The 21,599-nt window shown below is 33.5% G+C and overlaps 1 protein-coding gene across 2 annotated transcripts; it reads left to right on the forward strand.

Moving 5' to 3' along the window:
* The first annotated feature begins 204 nt into the window (after nucleotides 1-204).
* LOC130823674 (putative hydrolase C777.06c) lies at nucleotides 205-18,037 on the forward strand. 2 transcript variants are annotated; one of them, XM_057688402.1, is made up of 10 exons: nucleotides 205-511; nucleotides 6,918-7,053; nucleotides 7,434-7,561; nucleotides 11,664-11,811; nucleotides 11,902-12,007; nucleotides 12,184-12,242; nucleotides 14,800-14,835; nucleotides 15,007-15,116; nucleotides 17,099-17,160; nucleotides 17,351-18,037. In XM_057688402.1, the coding sequence occupies exons 1-9, from the start codon at nucleotides 333-335 to the stop codon at nucleotides 17,154-17,156; spliced, it is 960 nt and encodes a 319-aa protein (XP_057544385.1). In that variant the 5' UTR covers nucleotides 205-332; the 3' UTR covers nucleotides 17,157-17,160; nucleotides 17,351-18,037. The 2 variants fall into 2 exon arrangements, with proteins under 2 accessions (XP_057544385.1, XP_057544386.1); XM_057688403.1 differs by lacking the exons at nucleotides 14,800-14,835; nucleotides 15,007-15,116; nucleotides 17,099-17,160; nucleotides 17,351-18,037 and adding an exon at nucleotides 13,584-14,734.
* Nucleotides 18,038-21,599: the final 3,562 nt, after the last annotated feature.

Consider the following 21,599-nt stretch of genomic DNA (forward strand, 5'->3'; position numbering starts at 1 on the left):
TTCGTTATGGAGCAAAATTAAAGGGACTAACGAGTAATAAGCAACAAAGCTACCCTTATGACAGACTGATTTTCAATAAAATAACCTTTAAATAAAAATCATATATTCTCATAATATATATGAGATAGACTAATAGACTACTTAACTCGTCTAAAGTTGCTATCTCTCGATCAGATGGCGTCAAACAATTTGATGCAACCTAACAAATACCTTTATTCCCTCCCTTTTTTATTTATTTGTAATTGCAAGTAACCATTCTACCACGAACTACTATGTTTTTTTCCGGTTAAACGCAAAAACAATCTCAATCTCTCTCTTCCTTCTTCCGAGAAATGGAGAATGGCATGGATACTGCGCAGAATTCTTCTCCATTATCGTCGCTGATATTCATGGGAACAGGTTGCTCTAGTGCGGTACCAAATGCTATGTGCTTGATCCAGTCTTCTGATCCTCCTTGTCCTGTCTGCCCTCAATCCTTGTCCATTCCTCCCGATCAAAACCCTAATTATCGGTACTTTTCTCTTTTTTCTTCATCTTGCCTTTTCAATCTTAATTTGTTTCATTTATGAAATTACTTGTTTGGAGTGTGTAGTTGTTCGTATTTGTTGCATTTTGTTGCGGGTTTGATTGATCTTGTTTGTTCTAGGTTACTTTTTTAATCCTTACCATTATCAATGTGCTTGATTGTAAGAGATCTGTAAATGGATTTACTATGCAATTTTGGTTTTGGAATCACTGGGACTCAGAAACACAACTTTTCAGGAGATATCACAATTTTAGAAAAATTAGATGATCAGTGACACATTTGATCCCAGTTTTTTTGTTGCAAATTAAGGAATTTTAGAGTACAGTGATTTCTTTGTTCGATTCCAGGATTCTTAATAAGCCCAGTGTTAATCCTTGCCACAAAGTCTTGAAGATGATCAAAAATGGACGAAGCAGAGAGAGAAGATGCAGAGGGAAGATGAGGAAGAAGAGAAAAGGAAAAACAAGTTGTCTTATTTCAATCAAGGAAAAACAGAAAAGACATTATTATTCATTTGTACAAAATACATGTATATATATGAATATATCTAGAATCTAAATAGAATATCTATTTATATTGTATTAATATGTTCAACACCCCCCCTCAAACTAGGGTTGTGTAACATGCCTAGTTTGGATATGAGAGTGTTATGCTGTGAGGATGGAAGGATTTTGGTCAGGACGTCTGCTAATTGAGAGGAAGTAGGGAGATAGGTAAGCTGAATCAATCCCTCAAGGACTTTATCTCTTGTGAAATGGCAGTCCACCTCTATATGTTTTGTTCTTTCGTGAAATATGGGATTTTTAGCAATGTGTATTGCACTTTGATTGTCACAATGCAATGTTACAGGTTGTAAGGAATGTAGCTGTAGATCTGCTAGGAGCCTAACTACCCAAGCTACTTCACTTGCTGCAGATGACATTGCACGATATTCAGCTTCACTAGATGATTTTGATACAGTGCTTTGTTTCTTTGACTTCCATGCAATTGGTGAGCCACCTAGGAGAAGAATGTAGCCAGTTATGGAACGTCTGGAATTAGGACATGAGGCCCAATCAGAATCACTAAATGCTTGTAGAGTGAGTTTGTCTGATCCTTGTATTAGTATGCCTTGCCCTGAAGTGCTTGCCACATATCTCAATGTGTGGTGTAAGGCATTGATGTGTGGGAGTCTTGGTGTCTGCATGAATTGGCTAAGGTGTTGCACAGTATAGGCTAGGTCGGGCCTGGTATGAGTTAGAAAATTAAGTTTGCCAACCATTTTTCTGTAGTAGCTGGGTTCAGAATAAAGTTCACCTTCATCTTGATGTAGTTTGAGATTCTGAGGGAGAGGAGTAACAGCAGTTTTGGATATATCAACTTTAGAAGATTGTAATAAGTCCTTGGTGAACTTTTGTTGAGTAAGAGCAATGCCATTTGGGAGGTATCCAATCTCAATGCCCAAAAAATAGTGAAGTTTACCCAGATCTTTGATGCTGAATACCTGATGGAGATGAGTTTTGAGCGTTGAGATGACACTCTGATCATTACCTGTAATAAGGATGTCATCTACATAAACTGCTACTGCTGTGAATGAGTTTTGTTGATCCCTTATGAATAAACTGTAGTCATTTTTGGATTGAGAAAAACCTTGAGAGAGAAGTTCAGAAACAAGTTTTGCAAACCATTGCCTTGAGGCTTGTTTAAGGCCATATAAAGACTTCTGTAGGAGGCAAACTTTCTTTGATGAATTTGGTAAACCTTCAGGAGCTTTCATGTATACTTCCTCATTTAGATCCCCATGTAATAAGGCGTTATTAACATCTAATTGAAAAATATCCCAATTCTTGTAAACAGCCAAGGAAATAAGGCATCTTACAGTTGTCATTTTTACTACGGGAGAAAAGGTCTCTTCATAGTCTATTCCTTCCTTTTGTGTATAACCCTTTGCTACTAATCTGGCTTTGTATCGTTCAAGTGAGCCATCAGCTTGTAATTTGATCTTGTATACCCATTTTCAACCAATTGCCTTTTTACCTTTTGGCAAATCAACCATAACCCAAGTCTGATTGTGTTGTAAAGCTTGTAATTCCTGTTGCATAGCAGCTTGCCATTCTTTATATTGGTTTGCTTCATTATATGATTGTGGTTCAAATAGAGATGTCATGGAAGCTATCAGACACTTATGTGAATCAGGTAAAGTAGAGAAACTTAGAATATTGCACCAATTTGGGGAAGTAGAAGAAATGGTAGCATGAGAACAAACATAATCTGCTAGATACTGAGGTGTTTGTTTGATTCTGGTTGAGTGTCTGGTTGGTTGTAATGAAGGTTTGGTTGTGGTAGTATTTTGATGGCTGATATGTTGTGAAATGTCTATTAAATGGTCAGAAGGGGTAGATTAAGAAGTAGGTGCAGTAGTAGATATGTGCTGAGTTCTTGTTGAAGGAGGAACATCATCCTCAGTGTAATCAGGGGTATTAGTTGTTAGAGGTAAAAAAAATGGATAGAAAGGAGAGGAATGAGATGATGTTGTTGTTTGTAAATGAAAGGGAAAATGTTTTTCAAAGAAAATTACATCTCTGGATATCAAAACCTTTTTTGTTACTAAATCATATACTTTGTATGATTTTTGTAAGTTTGGATAACCAATGAAAACACAGGGATTTGCCCTAGCATCAAACTTGGTTCTGTGCATTTTCTTAGTTGAAACAAAACAGAGGCAGCCAAAAGATCTGAGGTGTGATAAATTTGGTTTGGTTTGAAGAAGTTTCTCCTGAGGAGAAATGAGGCCCAAAGATTGTAAGGGCATTCTGTTGATGAGATAAGCAGCTGTGAGCACACATTCACCCCAGAATTGTTTAGGCAAGTTGGATTGGAATGATAGGGCTCTGGCAGTTTCTAGAAGATGTTTGTGTTTTCTTTCCACCACTCCATTTTGTTGTGGAGTGGCTGAACAGGCTTTGTAGTGTGTGATACCTTTAATAAGCAAAAAATCTTTCATGTGTCCTTCACAAAGGTCTGGTGCATTATCAGATCTGATACTTTTGATAAGGGCATTAAATTGTGTTTTTACATAAGAATAGAAAGATTTGAATATAGACACAGCTTCACTTTTGTATTTCATAAGATAAATCCAAGTAGTTCTAGTGAAATCATCAACTATAGTGAGAAACATAGTACAACCATGATGAGTACAATGCTTATAAGGACCCCAGATGTCTAAATGAAGAAGCTCAAAAGGAACTATAGTTTTGATATGACTGGTGGGGAAGGATAGTCTACTTTGTCTAGCTGCAGGGCAAATTTTACAAAAGGAACTATGTTGATAACTAGAAGTTCGTAGAGTAGGCAAGACATTCTTTATTACATTGAAAGGTGGATGACCAAGTCTGAGGTGCCATAATTTGGCATTATTAGAATCTGATATAGCGGAATAGCATGAACGTGGTGAGGAGGCTTGATCTTGAACAGATGACTTGGAAAGAACTGGTGTAGATTGACAGTAATATAATCCATGTTTGAGATTACCAAGCTGTATTGGAGTTTTCAGAGAAGGGCCCTGTATAGAACATGTGTTATTTGAGAAAGAAACAGTGCAAGATAGATCTCTACAAAGTTTAGTGACAGAGATAAGATTGAAGTGGAACTGAGGAACGTGCAACACATCTTGCAGCATAATTTCAGAATTTAGTGGAATGTTGCCATGGTGTTTTATCAAAGCTTGAGAGCCATCAGGTAAGGTAATGCGATTTTGAAAATGTGAAGGAAAGGGTTGAAAAGAATTAAAAAGATCAAGGTTGTATGTTATGTGATTGGTAGCACCACTGTCAATTATCCAAATAGCATTATTAGTTGAAAAAAAACATTGCTCACAAGCTAAGAAGCATGTAGTGTTTGAATCTTCAGCAAGAATTGGAGAGGCTTCTTTCTTTTGTTGATTGATCAAATGGAGCAGCATATTATATTGTTCAGTGGTGAAAGAATTGGAACCAGCCGGAGTAGATTGTAGCTTGTGTGGATCAGGATTTTCTAAATCAACCAAAGCAGCTACTTTGTTATTCTTCCAATTGGACTTAGTAGCAGAGTTTGAAGGAAGGCCATGTAATCTGTAGCATCTATTTTTAGTGTGGCCAGTCTTCTTGCAATAGTCACAAAAGTAGGATGATTTTCTTGGAGAGGAGGACTTTTCACTAGAATGAGGAGGTCTGTATGGAATTATGCCAGAGTTACTTCTATGTTCAGACGGTCTCCCCTTGTTGGCAAACATGGCATGAGAGTCTTCTGGAACATTTTCAGAGATAGCTTTGTGTTCTTCTTCCTGTGCCAGGAGCCTGTAAGCATGAGATATAGGTGGCAGAGGATATTGCATAAGGATATTAGCCATGACATGTGAGAAATTAGGGTTGAGCTTCATTAGAAAAGAAATAGTTCGTTGTTCTTCTTGAAGAGTCAAGACTCTTTGAGTAATTCGACAGGTGCAATTTGTACAAGTGGATATTGGCAAAGGTTGAGTAGCATCTTGTGTATCCCATAGTATTTTCATTTTTGTGTAGAACGAAGAAATACTATCTGTTCCTTGTTGCATGTCGGCAAGTTGCTGTAGAGTGGAATAAATTTGTGTACCAGAAGTCTGTCCAAATCTTTCTTGAAGATTAGACCATATTGCGGAAGCAGAATCAAAATGTAGAACACTTCTGGCGATTATTGGATCTAGCACCTTCATGAACCAGGTGATTAGAGTATTATTGATTCTTTCCCAGGCCGGAAAGAGAGAAGAAGAATCAGCAGGTTTTGAAATGTTGCCATTGATGAAGCCGAGTTTGTTCTTGGCTGATAAGGCTATTGTAACAGATCTTTTCCAATCAATGAAATTGTTTCCGGTAAAAGGAGTAGAAACGAGTATGAAACTTGCATCGCTAGGATGTAAATAATATGGAGAGGTTGGATTAGTGATAGGGTCGATGTTTTGTTGAGTTTCAGAAGAAGAAGACATAATCAATTGAAGGAGAGGAAGAGTCTGAAAAACAGTTTCATATACCAAAGAAACAAGGGACAAAGGATAAAAAAAAAGAGGGTTTCTGAAAAAAAAAGATTGAAGAAAGAGGCGAAAAGAAGAAGAAGGATCGAAAGGTTAGTCTGATACCATGTTAATCCTTGCCACAAAGTCTTGAAGATGATCAAAAATGGACGAAGCAGAGAGAGAAGATGCAGAGGGAAGATGAGGAAGAAGAGAAAAGGAAAAACAAGTTGTCTTATTTCAATCAAGGAAAAACAGAAAAGACATTATTATTCATTTGTACAAAATACATGTATATATATGAATATATCTAGAATCTAAATAGAATATCTATTTATATTGTATTAATATGTTCAACACCCAGTTTTTCAATTTACTAACTTGCTGTGATTTTCATGGTAAAGTAACAGATGCATCAACAATTCAATATAGATAATATGTGATAGCTTCTGTTTCAAAGTTAGGTTTTCATCCACTTTTTATAAAGGAGCAGTGCAATTTTTTTTGTTTTTTTAGTTAGCTAGGAGAATCAAGTAATTATGCACGAATGTTGATCCTAACGTATGATTCTAGTCCTCTTTCAAACTAAGAGCAATTTGCTTTCCTTTTTAGATGACAATATGTTGTTGAGGACATATTGGTGTTGCTGGTCAGCTAGTGGGCGCCCAATATTTTGGAGTTGATAGAACACTAAAGAAATTGCTCTAAATAGAGTGGAGTCATTGTAAAAATGATATCCTAAGATGTAGTTACTAGTCACTAATCCTATATCTAATACAAAGGTTGTAGGTATCAACTTGCAATTGTTTATCTTTATGAACTTGATTAATTTACATGTATAGAGCTTCTGTATGGTGCAGTAGTGAATCTAAAATGACATGGCTTCTGACTTCAAATTTAGATTTTTGAGCTGATTGCAGACAAAATTTTAATGTCCTTATTGTAATAAATATGGTTTTGAGAACTTGAAACTGAATTGTAGATCCTTGAGAAGTATCCTAGAGAAGATTGTCAGTCCTCTTATTTATGTCTAATATCCAGCTATATCAATGAAATACGAACATGTCCTTTGCTTTCTTGCCCTCCTCAACTATTGCAATATAGCTTTTTAAATGGAACTATTCACAATGCTGACTTGAGGTGTTATTTTCATGTTTTTAGTTTGATTTTTAGTCAAGTATAGTAATGAAGACTTGATAATTGTGGCTTTGTTTCATGGCAGACTTGTAACTTTTTAAGGAACTATTGACAACCATCACATATGCAACTTTATCTTTCTAATTTACGTTCTTGGAGTCACTTGTGTCTATTGCAATAAAATTAAGTATTTTTATTGAAAACTTATGATACAATGAGTTATGCTTGTTAATTTTATCTTTAATTGATTTCCAGGGGTAATACATCTCTCCTCATTGACTATTGCCAAAGTGATGGTAAGCATAATTACATATTAATTGATGTTGGAAAGACTTTCAGAGAGGCAGTACTTCGCTGGTTTACCTTCCATAAAATTCCACGAGTTGATTCAGTAAGTTTCAATATTATGAATGTTAAACATTGTGAAATTGATTAGCTAACATCAACTTCAGGACCTTTAAACAAATTCTTATTCTGCTTGCAATTTAGCTCATTTGTTGAGTATGTCTTTTCATTGGCCATAAGTAAGAGATTACTAACTATAATGTTATTGCAGAAAAAGACGAACAAAAACCTTTAATCTACAACTATTGGAAGGAAAATCTATAAAGCATGATACTATGGGCACCATTTCGTAGCAATTAGAACTACAAACTAAATCTTGTTTCTTAAAATATATGTAACTTAATAACTATGGTTATAATCTGACAAGTAATTGTCAGGAAATGTCTACTCTTTTCACTCCACAATTGCTAAAATATATAACTACAGGTAATCTTGACACACGAACATGCTGATGCAATTCTTGGTTTGGACGACATACGAGCTATTCAACCATTTAGCCCTACAAATGATATCAACCCAACTCCAATATACCTCACCCAAGATTCTATGGATAGGTATTTTTTTTAAAGGAGTACGTTGATGTGTTCAATTGACATGCAAAGCCCTTTTGCGCTTTTTCGTTGATGAAATAATTATAAATGTAGTTTCAAATGAGTTTTGAGTGTCAATGGTTATTGAGTTGTTTGCTGAACAATTAGTGTTCCATCTCATAATTCATGTGCAAGTATATGAGGACTATTGAATTCTTTTTACTCCCGACAAATTTTTTCTTTCTCATGCTTTGGGATTAAGGCTTGGACATTGTTGTTTTTGCTATTTTTTCCCGTTTGAAGGTCAATTGCAATGCGTGGTTAATTTAGATTATTTTAAGTGTTCTTTTTTGACATTGAGGACATCTTAGAAGCTCAATCTTATTACTTTGGTTCCTAATGTATCAATAAAGCTTAAAGAATTTAGTCTATTTAATTTCATGTAACACCCCGACTCTATTGAACCGCCAGTGACTACCCATAGAGGTTGTAGACTGGCCTTACAAACCAACACAAGTATATTAAGTGCACTTTGAACTCACTCGTGCGCATCCAAAAAAAAAACTTCCAAGAGGTCACCTATCCTAAGATTACTCCCCACAAAGCACACTTAAATGTGAAGTTCTTAGCAAATAGACTCCGTTGTTGCACCGTAGTTCTAGGATCTTTCCCTTGCTAGGTGCATTCAACACACTATTCTTCCTCTCATTGCCATTGAACTTTGCTCAATGAAACATTCATTCTTAGAAATTTTCGAGAAAGATTCTACCACTTGTTTTGTTATCACCCACCCACCATGGTTTTACCCCGTCCTTAAGCAATTTCTCTCTTTGCGAATTCCCCTCTTTTGGTTAACCATTAGGTTTTATTCCACAAGTAATGTTACGAAGATCATAAGGATATATGTTTTTTCTCCCTAAATCTAAAGCTTCATCATTTTCTTTCACTCGCTCACAACGTCCTCAACTTCGCCTTCCTCGTGACTTGATGGGTTTCTATTGAAAACACATGTTCTAGCATTGTTACAATCAACTTTCTAGGCTTAAAGGTCTTTGAGCCTTCAAAACTACTACCCCTCATTGGAATTAAAGGTGCACTTAGGTGTAGAAGGGTCCTAAAGCCTTAGCGCAAGCTACAGGGTGAAAGCACGAGCATTTCAGAGATGAGGACCTTTTTTACTCTTAAGTCAGAACCTTATGAAACATTTCTAAAGACTATTTAATATTTTATGATATTCATATTAGATTAGCATGAAAGATCTAAAACATTTTTTTACATTGTGCTAAGCCACTAATTTAACACATAATGACCCAAGATAGTATCTAAATCGATATTCTTAAGCAATTTGTCTCGGTTGACTGTGTCTAATTATTATCACATTGTTATCAAGAAGGGAGGAAAAAAAAAGTAGAAATTCAAAGAAAGGAAGAAAAATAAAGAATTGAGGAAAAACAAGACTGTAAAAATGGTAGAAGAGGAAAAATAAAAGAAGAAAAAAGAGTAACTTAAAATATAAACCAAAAGGCAAATTATCAAAGAAAGGAAAATTGAAAGAAAGAAGACCAGATAGAAATTCAAAAGGCAGATTAATCGAAAAACTCATGAAGAAAAGTAAAAAAGATGTCGAATTTAAACAAGGAAAGAAAATAAGATGAAGAATCCATATGTAAGAAGAATTTTGGAAGGGAAAAGGAAAAAAAGCCAAAAGGAAAGGTACCTAGTGGTGGTGCATGCTTTGGAAGAGAAAACTAATAAGATATAGACATCTTAGCGAATGCTCATTATTTCCATTTTCTCTTTATTTCTTTAAAGCATGAGCAATTCCCTTTTCCTTCTCATTTTTTGTGTTTGAAGATGATAACTCTTCTATCTAATTTCTATAAGTGATCACTCAACAAACATTGTCTCAAAGAATGCAATGCGCTAGGCATAATATAGAATATAGTACAAAAAGTGCACAAAAGCATGAATATTTTGTTTCTCGCTTAGCCTAGACAACAAAAAGTGCTTTCTTTAGAGTTTAGCTTCTAGGCACGCTTTTTAAAAGGATGATTGGAACACTTTTAGATCCACTCTGAGTTTACATAGAAGTTAGGGATGGTGTTTGTCTCACTACAACCATGTATTTGGCTCTTGAGAGAACTGCAACACTCAAATCGAGAGATCCACTTGTTTAATGTCTCTCTTTAACCTTGTTATTAGTCTAATTTAAACTTCGACATTTTTCATAGTTTGAGTTCATGTTTGTCAATGGATTTTGCACTTTGTGAACCTAATTGTAAAAAGCCGGCAAGTGCATAAAGTTCTGCCTCAAAACGAGGGTTTGGTGAAAGAGAGGTGTGATTTGGTACCAATTGTAATAATTGTAACCAATTTTGTAAGTAAAAATAAATTAGAAATGATAAAGAAAATGCACAACAAATAAAGCTAACTTCTACATCTAAGTTATCACTATCATACTTGACTTAAATGTCAAGCACCGAAGTTTACAAAACTCCAAATTACAAGAATAAGACCTAGCAGTATAACTCACAAAAAGTAGTACTAAAGAAGTAATTGGAAGCAACTTATACTCTTTTACTTATTTATGAGATCTCAAGGATGGATTTAGTGTGGGGAATCATGTATATGAACTTGTATAAAACTTTAGTTGTTCCATGATTCCATCAATAATGCTTAGCCTTCGTAGGATATGTGAGCCTCCAAATGCAATGTTATGCCATGATTACCTGTATTACCTATGTCACGTGATGAGCTAAATAAAGCCCTATATTTGTCAGTTTTGAATTAAATAATCATCTTTTCAAACCCATGACTTAAGCTCCAAGAGATGCCCAAAGGTAACATATAATTATGGGTCACGATGTATGTTTTGCAAGGCCTGGGACACTTGACTATGTAAAAAATTTATCTTGTCATCCTTGATTAGAAATGGTAAGAATTCCTTTTGGAATATGTCAATATGGTGTTTTATAAGCGCACATGGGTTGAAGAGCAAATATACTCTAATCAATTGCATAGTTCAAAAATAATGTTAGCTTCTCCACTTTGTATGTAATCACATTATGAAGCTTTTGAAGTTGTCGTGACCATGATATAGGTTGTGAAAGCCTCAAAATATTTTGCAGATGTGGTTACTTGTTACTGTGATCACGACAACATTCACAAACTGGCTTTATGAATTATTATAAACAAAAATAAAAAAACTATGAGTCTTTGGCTTCATTGTAGTTTCTCATGCTACCACCGACAGTGTTAAAGTACGTTTTTTGTCAAGGTCGTGGTAATGGTCGCCAAAACACAACTATGATTGATATGGATGGGTTTGTAGTTGTTTCGACCTATATTTACTGTTGCGGTAAGCTTAATGATATTTACAATAGTGTCGTGTTATAGGTGTGGACTCTTTCATATAATCATATAGATTGAGATGAGAAGTATATGAAAAGGATTTGTCAAGGTGGGTGAAGAATGTAAGAGAGATAACAAATGGATTGGCTTCTTTCTTTTCCTTTAATCTCTTTTCATTGCTTTAATACATCATTTTTACTATTCTTCTTGCCGTGCATTAAAATCCAATGACCGAGATCATCTCTTCTCTGATTTATCATTATGAAATTTCCTTTCCATTGGATATATTTCTCCACATACATATGGACGCACTATATCAATCGTCAATGAGTAGAAATAATTAAGAAAATCAACACCTTTTTCCCATGGCTGGTTGTCAACCCTCACTTTCATCCCATCCACTTTACTAATTCATAAGAAGAGTATCAGGTTATGAATGTAATTCATTTATACTTTTAAACTTACATCCTTTTTCTTGCTAATTTATGAACCTTCTGTTTTCTATGCTTACACCTTTTGGTTTTTTTTGGTCTTTTGTGATGTTGTTGACTGCCTTAAGAGATTTTATTTCGTAAGATTGATATGATTTACCAGACAGATGCTTGTTGTGCATTAGTCATAATATTGCTTCCCTTGTTTCCAACTAGCGACGTGACATTTCTATCTCATATTCCCGATTTTGCTGCTCTTTTATTCTGCGTAGCATTTTCTGTTACATATTTTCATCAATTTTCCTGCTTTGTTCGATAATTATGCTTTTAATTTGTCCCTACAGTGTTGCTGTGAAGTTTCCTTACTTGGTGCAAAAAAAACTTAAAGAAGGCCAGGTTATAAGGCGAGTAGCCCAGCTTGATTGGAAGATAATTGAGAGTGATCATGAGAAACCTTTTATTGCATCGGGCCTGCAATTTTTCCCCTTACCAGTAACTTGCTTCAATCAATCTCCTATCGTGCTGTGCTTTTCTGCTAGTCTCCTTTGTCACTGATAGTGTCAATTGATATAACTCCTGCAGGTGATGCATGGTGAAGATTATGTTGCATTAGGTTTTCTGTTTGGCCAAAAGAGCAAAGTTGCTTATATATCTGATGTTTCGCATTTTATTCCGGCTACTGAGGCTGGTGAGTGCCTTTTATGATTGACTTTAGAATTTGGCAACTTTGGTTGACCTTTATGGCCCATTTGGTTGTTGGAAAAAAAGGTGTAAATTTCAACTGTCAATGTGCTTGATTTTCATGTATCATTTTGATTCAACTGAACTTGATGAACTGAATTGATCCGGCTGTTTGTCTGGCAGTTATTTCCAAAAGTGGCGGTGGGCAACTGGATCTTCTTATCTTGGACACCCTTTACAAGGTCAGTATGATCCAATTTTGGTGGACTGTCCTCCTTTTCCCAAAAATTCTAGTCACAGACACAGTGAGGGAACTGCGTCTGTGTTGTAGAAAATTCTGCTTTAGTTGAACAAGCATCTGTTCAATGTATATTCCATTGACTATTAATCTATTACTAGTGATTGGGTATTTTTGGATCATTGTATGCTAAATTACATACTATGTGATTTGTATTATTTCTCCCTTTCTATGCATATTTGATAGTTGCCTTTATTAAGCGTCCAAAAGAATTTCACTCTGACTCTTTTTCGGGTAAGACTTTTGTTTCTCCATGTCGACACTCTTTTTATCTCCATTTTCACACTTTCTTACCTTTTCTTTAACACATCTCATGTGTCTCGCACTGCTATATGTAAATTTGCACTTGTTTCTAAACGGTATGTTCACATATTAGCCTAAAGGGTAACCCACTTTGGTTGTCTGCCCAAGTATTCTTTGCATAAGATTCAGATTTTGTGGTAGCTGGGTACTTCCCAAGTCCGTTTAAGATCTCATGGGTTCAAATGCCCTTCTTGGCATTGGTTATGGATTGACATTAGTTGGTCTTCTTGTAGGTGACCCCTAGACTCTAGAGGGTAAAATTTTTTTGTTGGTTTGTTGTTAACACGAATTTTTGATAGAAAAGGGCAAATGAGAAAGGGAGGAAAATGGAGGATAGGGACTTGGAAGGAAAATTTCATTCACATTTTAAACATAGCAAATTCTTCCAACTTTGGAAAGATTTGAAAGAAAAACTAACCAATTTTGCCTTCCCTCCCCTCCCGTTCCTTTCTTTTCCTTTCAAAAATGTTATCCAAACATAGAGTATATGAGGATCCTCCCCTTCCTTTCCTTTCTGTCTTTCAAAAATATTTTCCTAACATAGTGTGAATGAGGATTTCAGTGGTCACCTTGGAGACATGGGTATGAAAGCTCAAGTGTGAAGGTGCATGAAGAAACTTTTCATTCTATCATTGGCTTTCTGAAGATCAATTTTAAAATAAAAGAACTTTCTTTCATTAATTCATGACATGGAGTTGAGGGTTTCTGTAGCTAAGAATCAATGATCAATTTATATCTAGTTCCTTTATTTGGCTTGAAACTTCCCTGATTAGTAGAGATAAACTTTCGCATATGTGGCCTGTTGTCATTTCTGATGATTTATGAGATTGTTTTCTAATTTGTGTTTGTGAGACTGATACGTTTGAATTGGGTAAATTTTGGTGGGTTTTCAGCTTTAGTTTTAGGCACACAATTGTTTCCTGAAACTGGTAGGAAGAATTTTTTACTCGGAGAACTGATGGATGAGATTTTTGATTGTCAGGAGTAGAAGAATTTTCTGGTCGATTTATGATCAGATCAGAATTTAACACGTCTAGCCAGGAGATACGCTGTCCCAAAATGTGGGATTTGTAGGATGAACTGAAAAGTTACATAAAATACCTCATGGATTTGGGAATTGGAAGGAGTCTGATGTACAGGTATATGATGATTTAGATGCTGTGTATGAAGGCTAAAAGACTTATATGCTGTGAAGAGGTCTGATGAGTGTATGAAGAGTGAAAATGTTGACTGATGTGCTGGGTTGAGAAAGTTCGGCCCACCTCTTACATTTTGTCTGACTGTAATTATTGAGCCACAACTTGGCATAATAATCCAATGCATTACAATGTTTTTAGTTGTATAGAAACAAGATAAATTCACAATTAACAGCGTAACTGCACTGCAATAAATAAGAAATTCAAGTTTGGGACAAAATGAGGATGCATAAAGAAATAAACTTCTCAAGGCTGGAACTTTGTGGTACTAGTTTGCTATGCAACAATGGAGCATGCTGTTGAGGATTGCAAGTTTGCTGTTCTCACTCTCTTGAGTTAGGAAGTGTTAAGGGGATATATGTTTGGGTCTTTGTTTTTTGACATACTTCTTACTGATGCCCAAGACCTATTTATGGAAACACATTTTTTAGGGCTGAAGTTTATTTTGTTTTTAACTAGGAATGACACGGCCGCATGTGTCCTTCTATGATATTACTAAGTTTAAATCCCATGTATTCGGTGGTGATTTGGAAAGCATCTATGGTATAGGAAATTTTCCCTTTTTCATTTCAATACTGGCATTATTATCCTGAGTCTGGTTTGAAAAGACTCAGTTGGCCTTCCCAACCTTAAAAATAAATAGGTACTTTTGAGGAAATTTTGGCTTTTATAAAAGATCTAGATGATGATCATTCTCAAAGGGATGATCAAGGACTCTGCTAGTAATGTCATAGATTTGCTGATGTACATGGAAACCCATAATGGCACTACAAGATTGGGGCATGCAGTCACCTTGAGGTATTCCAGATGCATGTCCTTTATATTACTTCGCTACATGCCTACCTTTATTCACTTATAAGAAAATAATTTCTTATTAGAGATCTGTTGTTTTATCATAGATTCATAGTGGTAAACTTTTAGATTTATAAATTCATATTGGATAATTTTTAGATTTATAGGTTTATTCAGAAAATCTGATGCAGAATTTTTTTTCTCTTGCAGACTAGCTCCCATAATACTCACTTTTGCTTCCCTCAGGTACCTGTATGAATTTAACAATACTCCTTTCCCCCCTTGAGTTTGCTCCATTAACCTCAGAAGTTTCTTGCGTACGAGAGTTGAGAGACAAATACTGGAGGGACTCAAAGGGACTTATCTTGCTTTTGTGCAAAAATCTCATATGCCTACAATTGTCTTGGTTTTCTTCAGACCCTTGATGCAGTAAAGAGAATCTGTCCAAAGCGTGCTCTATTAATTGGAATGACCCATGAATTTGATCACCACAAAGACAATGCTTATCTTACTGAATGGTCAAAAAGGTATTGAACTTTTAGTTCCTATTGTTTAAGTGCATGAATGAAAATCTATGCATGATTTGTTTATTGGTCCACTCTATGTAGTATAGTAGGGATGGCACTTAGACAAAATGTTTGCTAATTATTATTGATTTTTGTTCATTACAAGCCCATACATCAATCATTTAATCGAATTATGCATGATTTGTTTGCTGGTTCACTCTATGTAGTATAGTAGGGATGACATTGGATAAAATGGTTGTGAATTTTTATGGATTCATGAATCAATTATTTAAGCATTAGGGCTGTTTTGGTTCACTCAATGGGAAAAGGGAACACTGGGAATGGGATCTGGAAAGGGGTTGTGGTGATTGAAGTGGTCGTTGTGATGTATGTAGTTATTGATGGCTGAGACAGTTATTGAGTGGGCAGGGGTCTGCAACGTCCAAAACCTGACTGGACTGAACCAGGATAGGTTGAGACCGGATGTTAAGATCGGTAATGAACCGGATTTGAAAATAAAATCCATTCTGGATAGGACCGGAAAGGACTGGATCTAAAACGCTCGAATTGAACACCGCAGATAATTAAGTTTAAAATTGTGCGACATTTTAAATCGGAGGAAATAGCAAAAGTATGGATATAGTGAGTGATTTCTCTCAGTGAATGAGATGAAGTGAATGATTTCTCTCAGACAAAACTCAATCCATTCTTCTTTTCGCCAATCTCTCATCACAATCTCATTCTGGACTTCCCAAAACTCTAGTTAATCTCCAATGTTGTCACTTGTCATACCCCTTAAATTTGGGGTTGAGACAGCTTCACTAACATTCAATTAAGAAATTGTTAATTTGAAACTCAATCATCAAACACTGTGGAAGGAATAGCTTTTTGCGAAGTTGAAACTATGTTTTTGCGCAAAACTCATTTCATAGATCTGAAACATGATTCAAAGACAGAAAGGACGAATTTCTTCAATTGATCCAATTCCTTTGACGAAATCATCTTGTGAGTTGTGACTTGTGATTTAATTTCTTCCAACAACTTATTGACATGTGATTCACATAAGGGAATAGGGAGAATCTAAATCAACAATCTCATCTTTTTTACTATGTTGAAATCATAAACTTTGGACTAAGAGAAATGAAATTGAATCTGCTAGAGTACGAAGGAAATAAGATGGAGATTGAAAATAGTAATAAAGAGAATAAGGGATTTAGGATATGTCTTTGAGAGAGTTAAGAGTGTTTAGGGGTAAGTGATTTGAGTTCATGAGTGAAAAAAACAAGCAAAAGAAAGTTCAGTTCTCTTACTTCTCCACCTAATCAGACTGCTAAGTTTACAAAACCTGACCTAGACTGGTTTATCCGTTCTTGGACTAGACCAGACTGAAAGACCGAAATCACCCTTGTTCGACAGACTGATGCAAAACTGGAATTAATCTTTGGCTGGTCCGGTCCAGTCTGGCTATGTTCTTGTACATTTCTCGGTCCAGACCGGATACTGCATGCCCATAGCAGTGGATCTTTTGGTCAATAGAGGTCGTGGAAAGAGTCTTAAAGTTTTGGAAAGTGGAGATAGGGAATTTTAACAGTTGCATATGTTAAAAGGGGTGAAGGAAATGGTAAGATGAATTGTCCTTCATTTGAATAGCATCACAAATAAAGGAATTGGAGGGATGTACTATATATTTCTATCTGAAATTGAGTTAGAAAGAAAGCTCATTACTCTTCCCTCCAATTCGTTTCCTTTCTTTTCATTATCCAAACTCTTTGTACATTGAAACAAGGGTGTGTTGGCTTCCTTTCCCCTTATATTCACTGAACCAAGTGGCTTTATCTGTGCTAACGTATTTTTATCAACATATTATCTTTAGTTTATCCAACATCATTAGGGTTTTCTTGTTTTAAATAATCATTTGAGGTGTACCTATTCTGTTTCTTCTTGCTTTTTGTTGAATATCTTGGTATATTACTATAAATTTGATTATTTCACTCTTTATCTAGGGAGGGCATTGTGGTTCAACTAGCACATGATGGTCTGAGAATCCCCATCGTTCTTTGACAAGGTGAGATCTATTTGCAAGCCTCATCACGTATTTTTAGAAACTTATGACTTGTTCAAAACTCGGTTGTACTAAACCCTATAATGTGAACTTATCATTCTTTGCCAACCCTTGTTGCTCTTGATACTTTTTATAAACTTATTTTACAAAATGAAGATAATGCACCCTAAGTTATTTCACTGTTGCTAAGCAGGTATATTATGCATTTATGCTTGCTTGTCTTTGGTGGGCTAGTCGACTTTCCATTCATTCAGATCAACTGGTTTGATGATCTGATTGCTTCCGTCAGAGGTGGTTTGAACTCAAGTTGACGTGATGAACTCATTTAATTTAAAGAGGCAATCTGTGGTATCGATGCTCTGGTAAAATTCATCTATTCCTTTTTCCGTATCCATTCATACATAGAAAGGCAAAAACCTCATGGCAGATCATATATACACAATGTTAGCTGTTACCCAGGAAATTTGGGACTATATCAGTTAGTGATATTAAGTTCTTTTTCCGTTCTTGATCTGATCCTTTGTTTATGTAGTATGATCCTCTACTTAAAAAGGTCACTTTATTATTTTTACTGATAAGAGACAATAATTCTAACTACTCAAGTGGATTAATTGGAGCAGCCGTATAGTCCTACCGGTTATGTGGAACTGTTGCTTTTTTTTGACATTGTTGTTTATAGAAAAATGAAATATGTTGATGATGAATAGTACGACAAGGGCACACCCTTAACTCCGATTTATCGAATCGGCCAATAAGTCGTGTTAATACCATATGCTACTCTTTTTCGTTGAGTTAGCGTCAAAGAGAAGTGGAATGTCTTCAAGAAAAATATAGATATTTGATAATAAATGAAGGAAAAGATTGAATTGTGTTGCTAAAATTATAATAAAGTTTTAATGTATCGATGAGATTAAAAGAAAATAATATGTCGAAATAATGCAAAATGAGTGGAATGGAGGGGTATTGGTTTATCACCTTATTACAAGTAGTGGGAAAACACTAGCCCAAGATGATTTAGTATTATACTTGCACCTTCATTTGTCATAATAAAAATTAAACTTGATTCACTTTAAAATGGCGTATTTGTTAATTGATTATTGGATGTTGGTTGGTTTAGTTGAGTTTTTTAACTAACTACTTGTATTAGCTTTTTTGTTGTTAATTTAGTTTTTTCAATCAATCTTTATTCTTTATGGTGATGTTTGATTTTTTAAAAAATAAGATAAGATATTTTGTATGAATTATGTCAAAAAAAAAAAAGATATTTGATTACAATAGGAGAGAATAAAAAAAAATTATCAAAAACTTGACCAAAAATAATTTTATTGGCTACCCTTTATTTGTTACCTTTGCCTTTTTTGCATAATTTCAGTTTTAGAATATATATATATATATATATATATATATATATATATATATATATATATATATATATATATATATATATATATATATTTCAAAATGAATTAACAAACTCTATGTATTTATTTTAACTTGTGTAAATCTATGAAAAACTTTTTTAAAAATTATTTCACCTTATAGAATTTTCAAACAAATAAGTAACGGACGGAATGGAGCTAGTATTTGCCAAACCGATGAACACATCCATGATCCATCCAACATTTTATATTTGTATCATATTTTTTCTAAGACAGTTGACCGGTCAACACTTGCCAGTTGAAAGATTCAAATACTCCATATTCATACTCGTGGCGTTCAAATGATATGACAAATACCAAATCCAATACGACTACTACTATAGTGATTATCAGATATTTTATTTGTGTTAGATGATAGATAATTGATGATTAATTTAATAAATAATTAAATATGAGTATATTTTTTTTTAATAGAAAGTTCTTATTTGTTATTTTATGGTTTTTTTATTTGTTGTTTTTATAATGTATGTTATATTTATATTATAAATTTTGAATAAAAATAAATTTATTTATCCTTTGGTCTTGCATATCTTTTACTAACTCTATTTTTAACATTTTTATATTTTTAATGGTTCCTATATGTTTTCCATCAACTTTATTTAAACAGTTTTTATCAGTTGTGGTCTTTATATTTTTTTCCACTAAATTTATTATTTAATAAAATACTATATCTAATATCTTAAATATTTTATCTTTCTTAATTTCCGTGAAGATTCTTGTGAAAACTTTTAAAAGAACATAAAGTGTAATTTGCATATCTCCACACTTTCTCATTCCTATTATACTTGCTATATTTGATTTTTTATACAATTTAATGTGTTATTTTAATCATTTATATATTGAACTATACATATCTAAAATTATAAAAACTTTAAAATTATGAAAGTATGTGATTGTACAATTCAAATAAAATTTCACTTAATTATATTTTTTTTACATATTAGTCATAATATATAAAATAAACTTAAATAATGAAAAATTTAAAAAATCGGCGTAGTTTTCCGCAAGGGAGGAAGTACTATTTTAGACGAGAATTTTATGAGGCGAGTAAACAAAAGTCTTTCACCGACCGCTGCGTATGCGGAATATGTTATGATTGCATAGTGAGTAGAAATTATAATGGTCTGAATTCAATAAATAATTATGCTATTTTGCAAACTGTTCAAATTTCAATTACCCCTACGCCCTACCCTACCCAATACCAAATGGAAGACAACATGTGAATATGCCCAAATCTATATAATTTCTTTTTACACTAGTTTAATATATTACTTTAATTTTTAATATTTTTTTTATTTACAATAAAAAATTATAAAATTTTAATATTAATATTCTTTATTTCAAGACAAATTAAATAAGATCTTACTTGACTATATTTTAATTTTTAACTTATAAATTAAGAATTAATTACACATTAAAAATGATGAGTGAATAGTGTAAATATAGCTAATATTGCGACTAATTTAAAACGAAGAAATTACTAATATTGATTCTTATGCCTTTCGTTTTTTTTATCATTCTCCTTGAATTAGGTTACAATTTAAAAAATAAGTTCGAACAATCTAAATAGAAATGAGAAAAGGTAATCCATATAAGTTTGAAGGAGGTTAAGTCATAAAATTAATTGGTAGTACTGCACTTGTTTCTCATGTTTGTAGACACTTACCACTCATTTAGTAGGTGGTATTAAATGATGGTAATTAGAAAGAAAATTAGTGTGATTTTAGTTGAAAAAACTCTTGTTATCTTGATGGTCATACTTGTCCAACTTTAATCATCTCTTTTTCTTTTTAAATTTTTTTCTAATGCATTACCATTGAGAGTGAAAGTATTAGGTGGTAATGAAAATTTGTAAATAATTTTTTTTTGTGATCAAGGTTTCATTACCACGGGAATGACATAGAACTTTTGATGGAATTTTACATTATAAATTATTTTCAGTGCCATCATTTAGTCTCACTAATCAAACGGGACATTCAATATTCAACAACACTTTAGTGTTCAATAATTACTTCTACAGCTATTATTGTTAGAAACCGTCTATCGATGAAACAATCTCAAAATAAAGAGTTTATATGCTAATAATTAAGCTAACTAAAATATTAAGTTCACGTATAAAGAACATCTCACAATCAGACTGCCTAACACAAAGAATTAAACACAGTAACTTTGAGCAGTAAACTGTTTTTACGCTGAAGTGAAAATTTTGGCTAGTTCGATACTCCTATGACTTTTGAGTAAAAGTTGGTTAAAATACCATTTACCCACTTCAAACCTGCGCTTGTAAACCATAATCCCACTCAATTTACGTTTTGTTATATTGGGTTATTTTAGTTTTTTAGTATTAATTTTCGTATTTAAAAATAGACTCATTTTTTTTTAATATTATTAGTATATTATAATTCTCTTTTAATTTTATTGATATAATTTAATCTCTATCTTTATTTATTATCAAATATCTAACTTTTTAAAAACAATATATTTTCTTACTATAATTCAATAGAAAGTAGTACTACATACAAGTTCAAACTCGTGGAGTTGAAAAGACTTGACAAAATACCAAATCCACTACGTCTACGTATGCAATGGCACTATGTCAGTGAAGTTGTTTATTAGTGACTTGTGAAAAGAAAAAAATTAGAAAATGGTCTGAATTATTAAATGTCTCAATTATTTTTTTTGAAATTTTTTTATCAATTATTCTAATAGGAAAATTGTAAAAATAGATATGTTTAATTTGTTGAAAATAAATACCTTAACTATTATTTATTTTTTAAATAAATCCATTGATTTGAAATTTTTGTTGAAAAAACTAAATTATTTTTTATTTCTAATTCTTGACTTATAAAGAAGTTTTGAGAATGGTTATAAACATGATGTCGGTTTATTTTTAGCACATATACTATATAGGTATATTTTTTAAAAAATAAATAATACTTAGCTATATTTTCAGTGGATCAAACAAATATTGATTTATTATTTACAATGTATCCTACTTTAAGG

This window comes from Amaranthus tricolor, chromosome 9 (assembly GCF_026212465.1).
Source record: "Amaranthus tricolor cultivar Red isolate AtriRed21 chromosome 9, ASM2621246v1, whole genome shotgun sequence".
Lineage (NCBI taxonomy): Eukaryota > Viridiplantae > Streptophyta > Magnoliopsida > Caryophyllales > Amaranthaceae > Amaranthus > Amaranthus tricolor.

What these genes read in the sequence shown, in the direction of transcription:
- LOC130823674 (XM_057688402.1), top strand. Translation starts at nt 333, where the DNA reads ATGGAGAATGGCATGGATACTGCGCAGAATTCTTCTCCATTATCGTCG. An exon ending in AAATTCCACGAGTTGATTCA is followed by an intron (nt 7,054 to 7,433) that starts GTAAGTTTCAAT and finishes ATATAACTACAG; the next exon opens with GTAATCTTGACACACGAACA. An exon ending in TGCAATTTTTCCCCTTACCA is followed by an intron (nt 11,812 to 11,901) that starts GTAACTTGCTTC and finishes TAACTCCTGCAG; the next exon opens with GTGATGCATGGTGAAGATTA.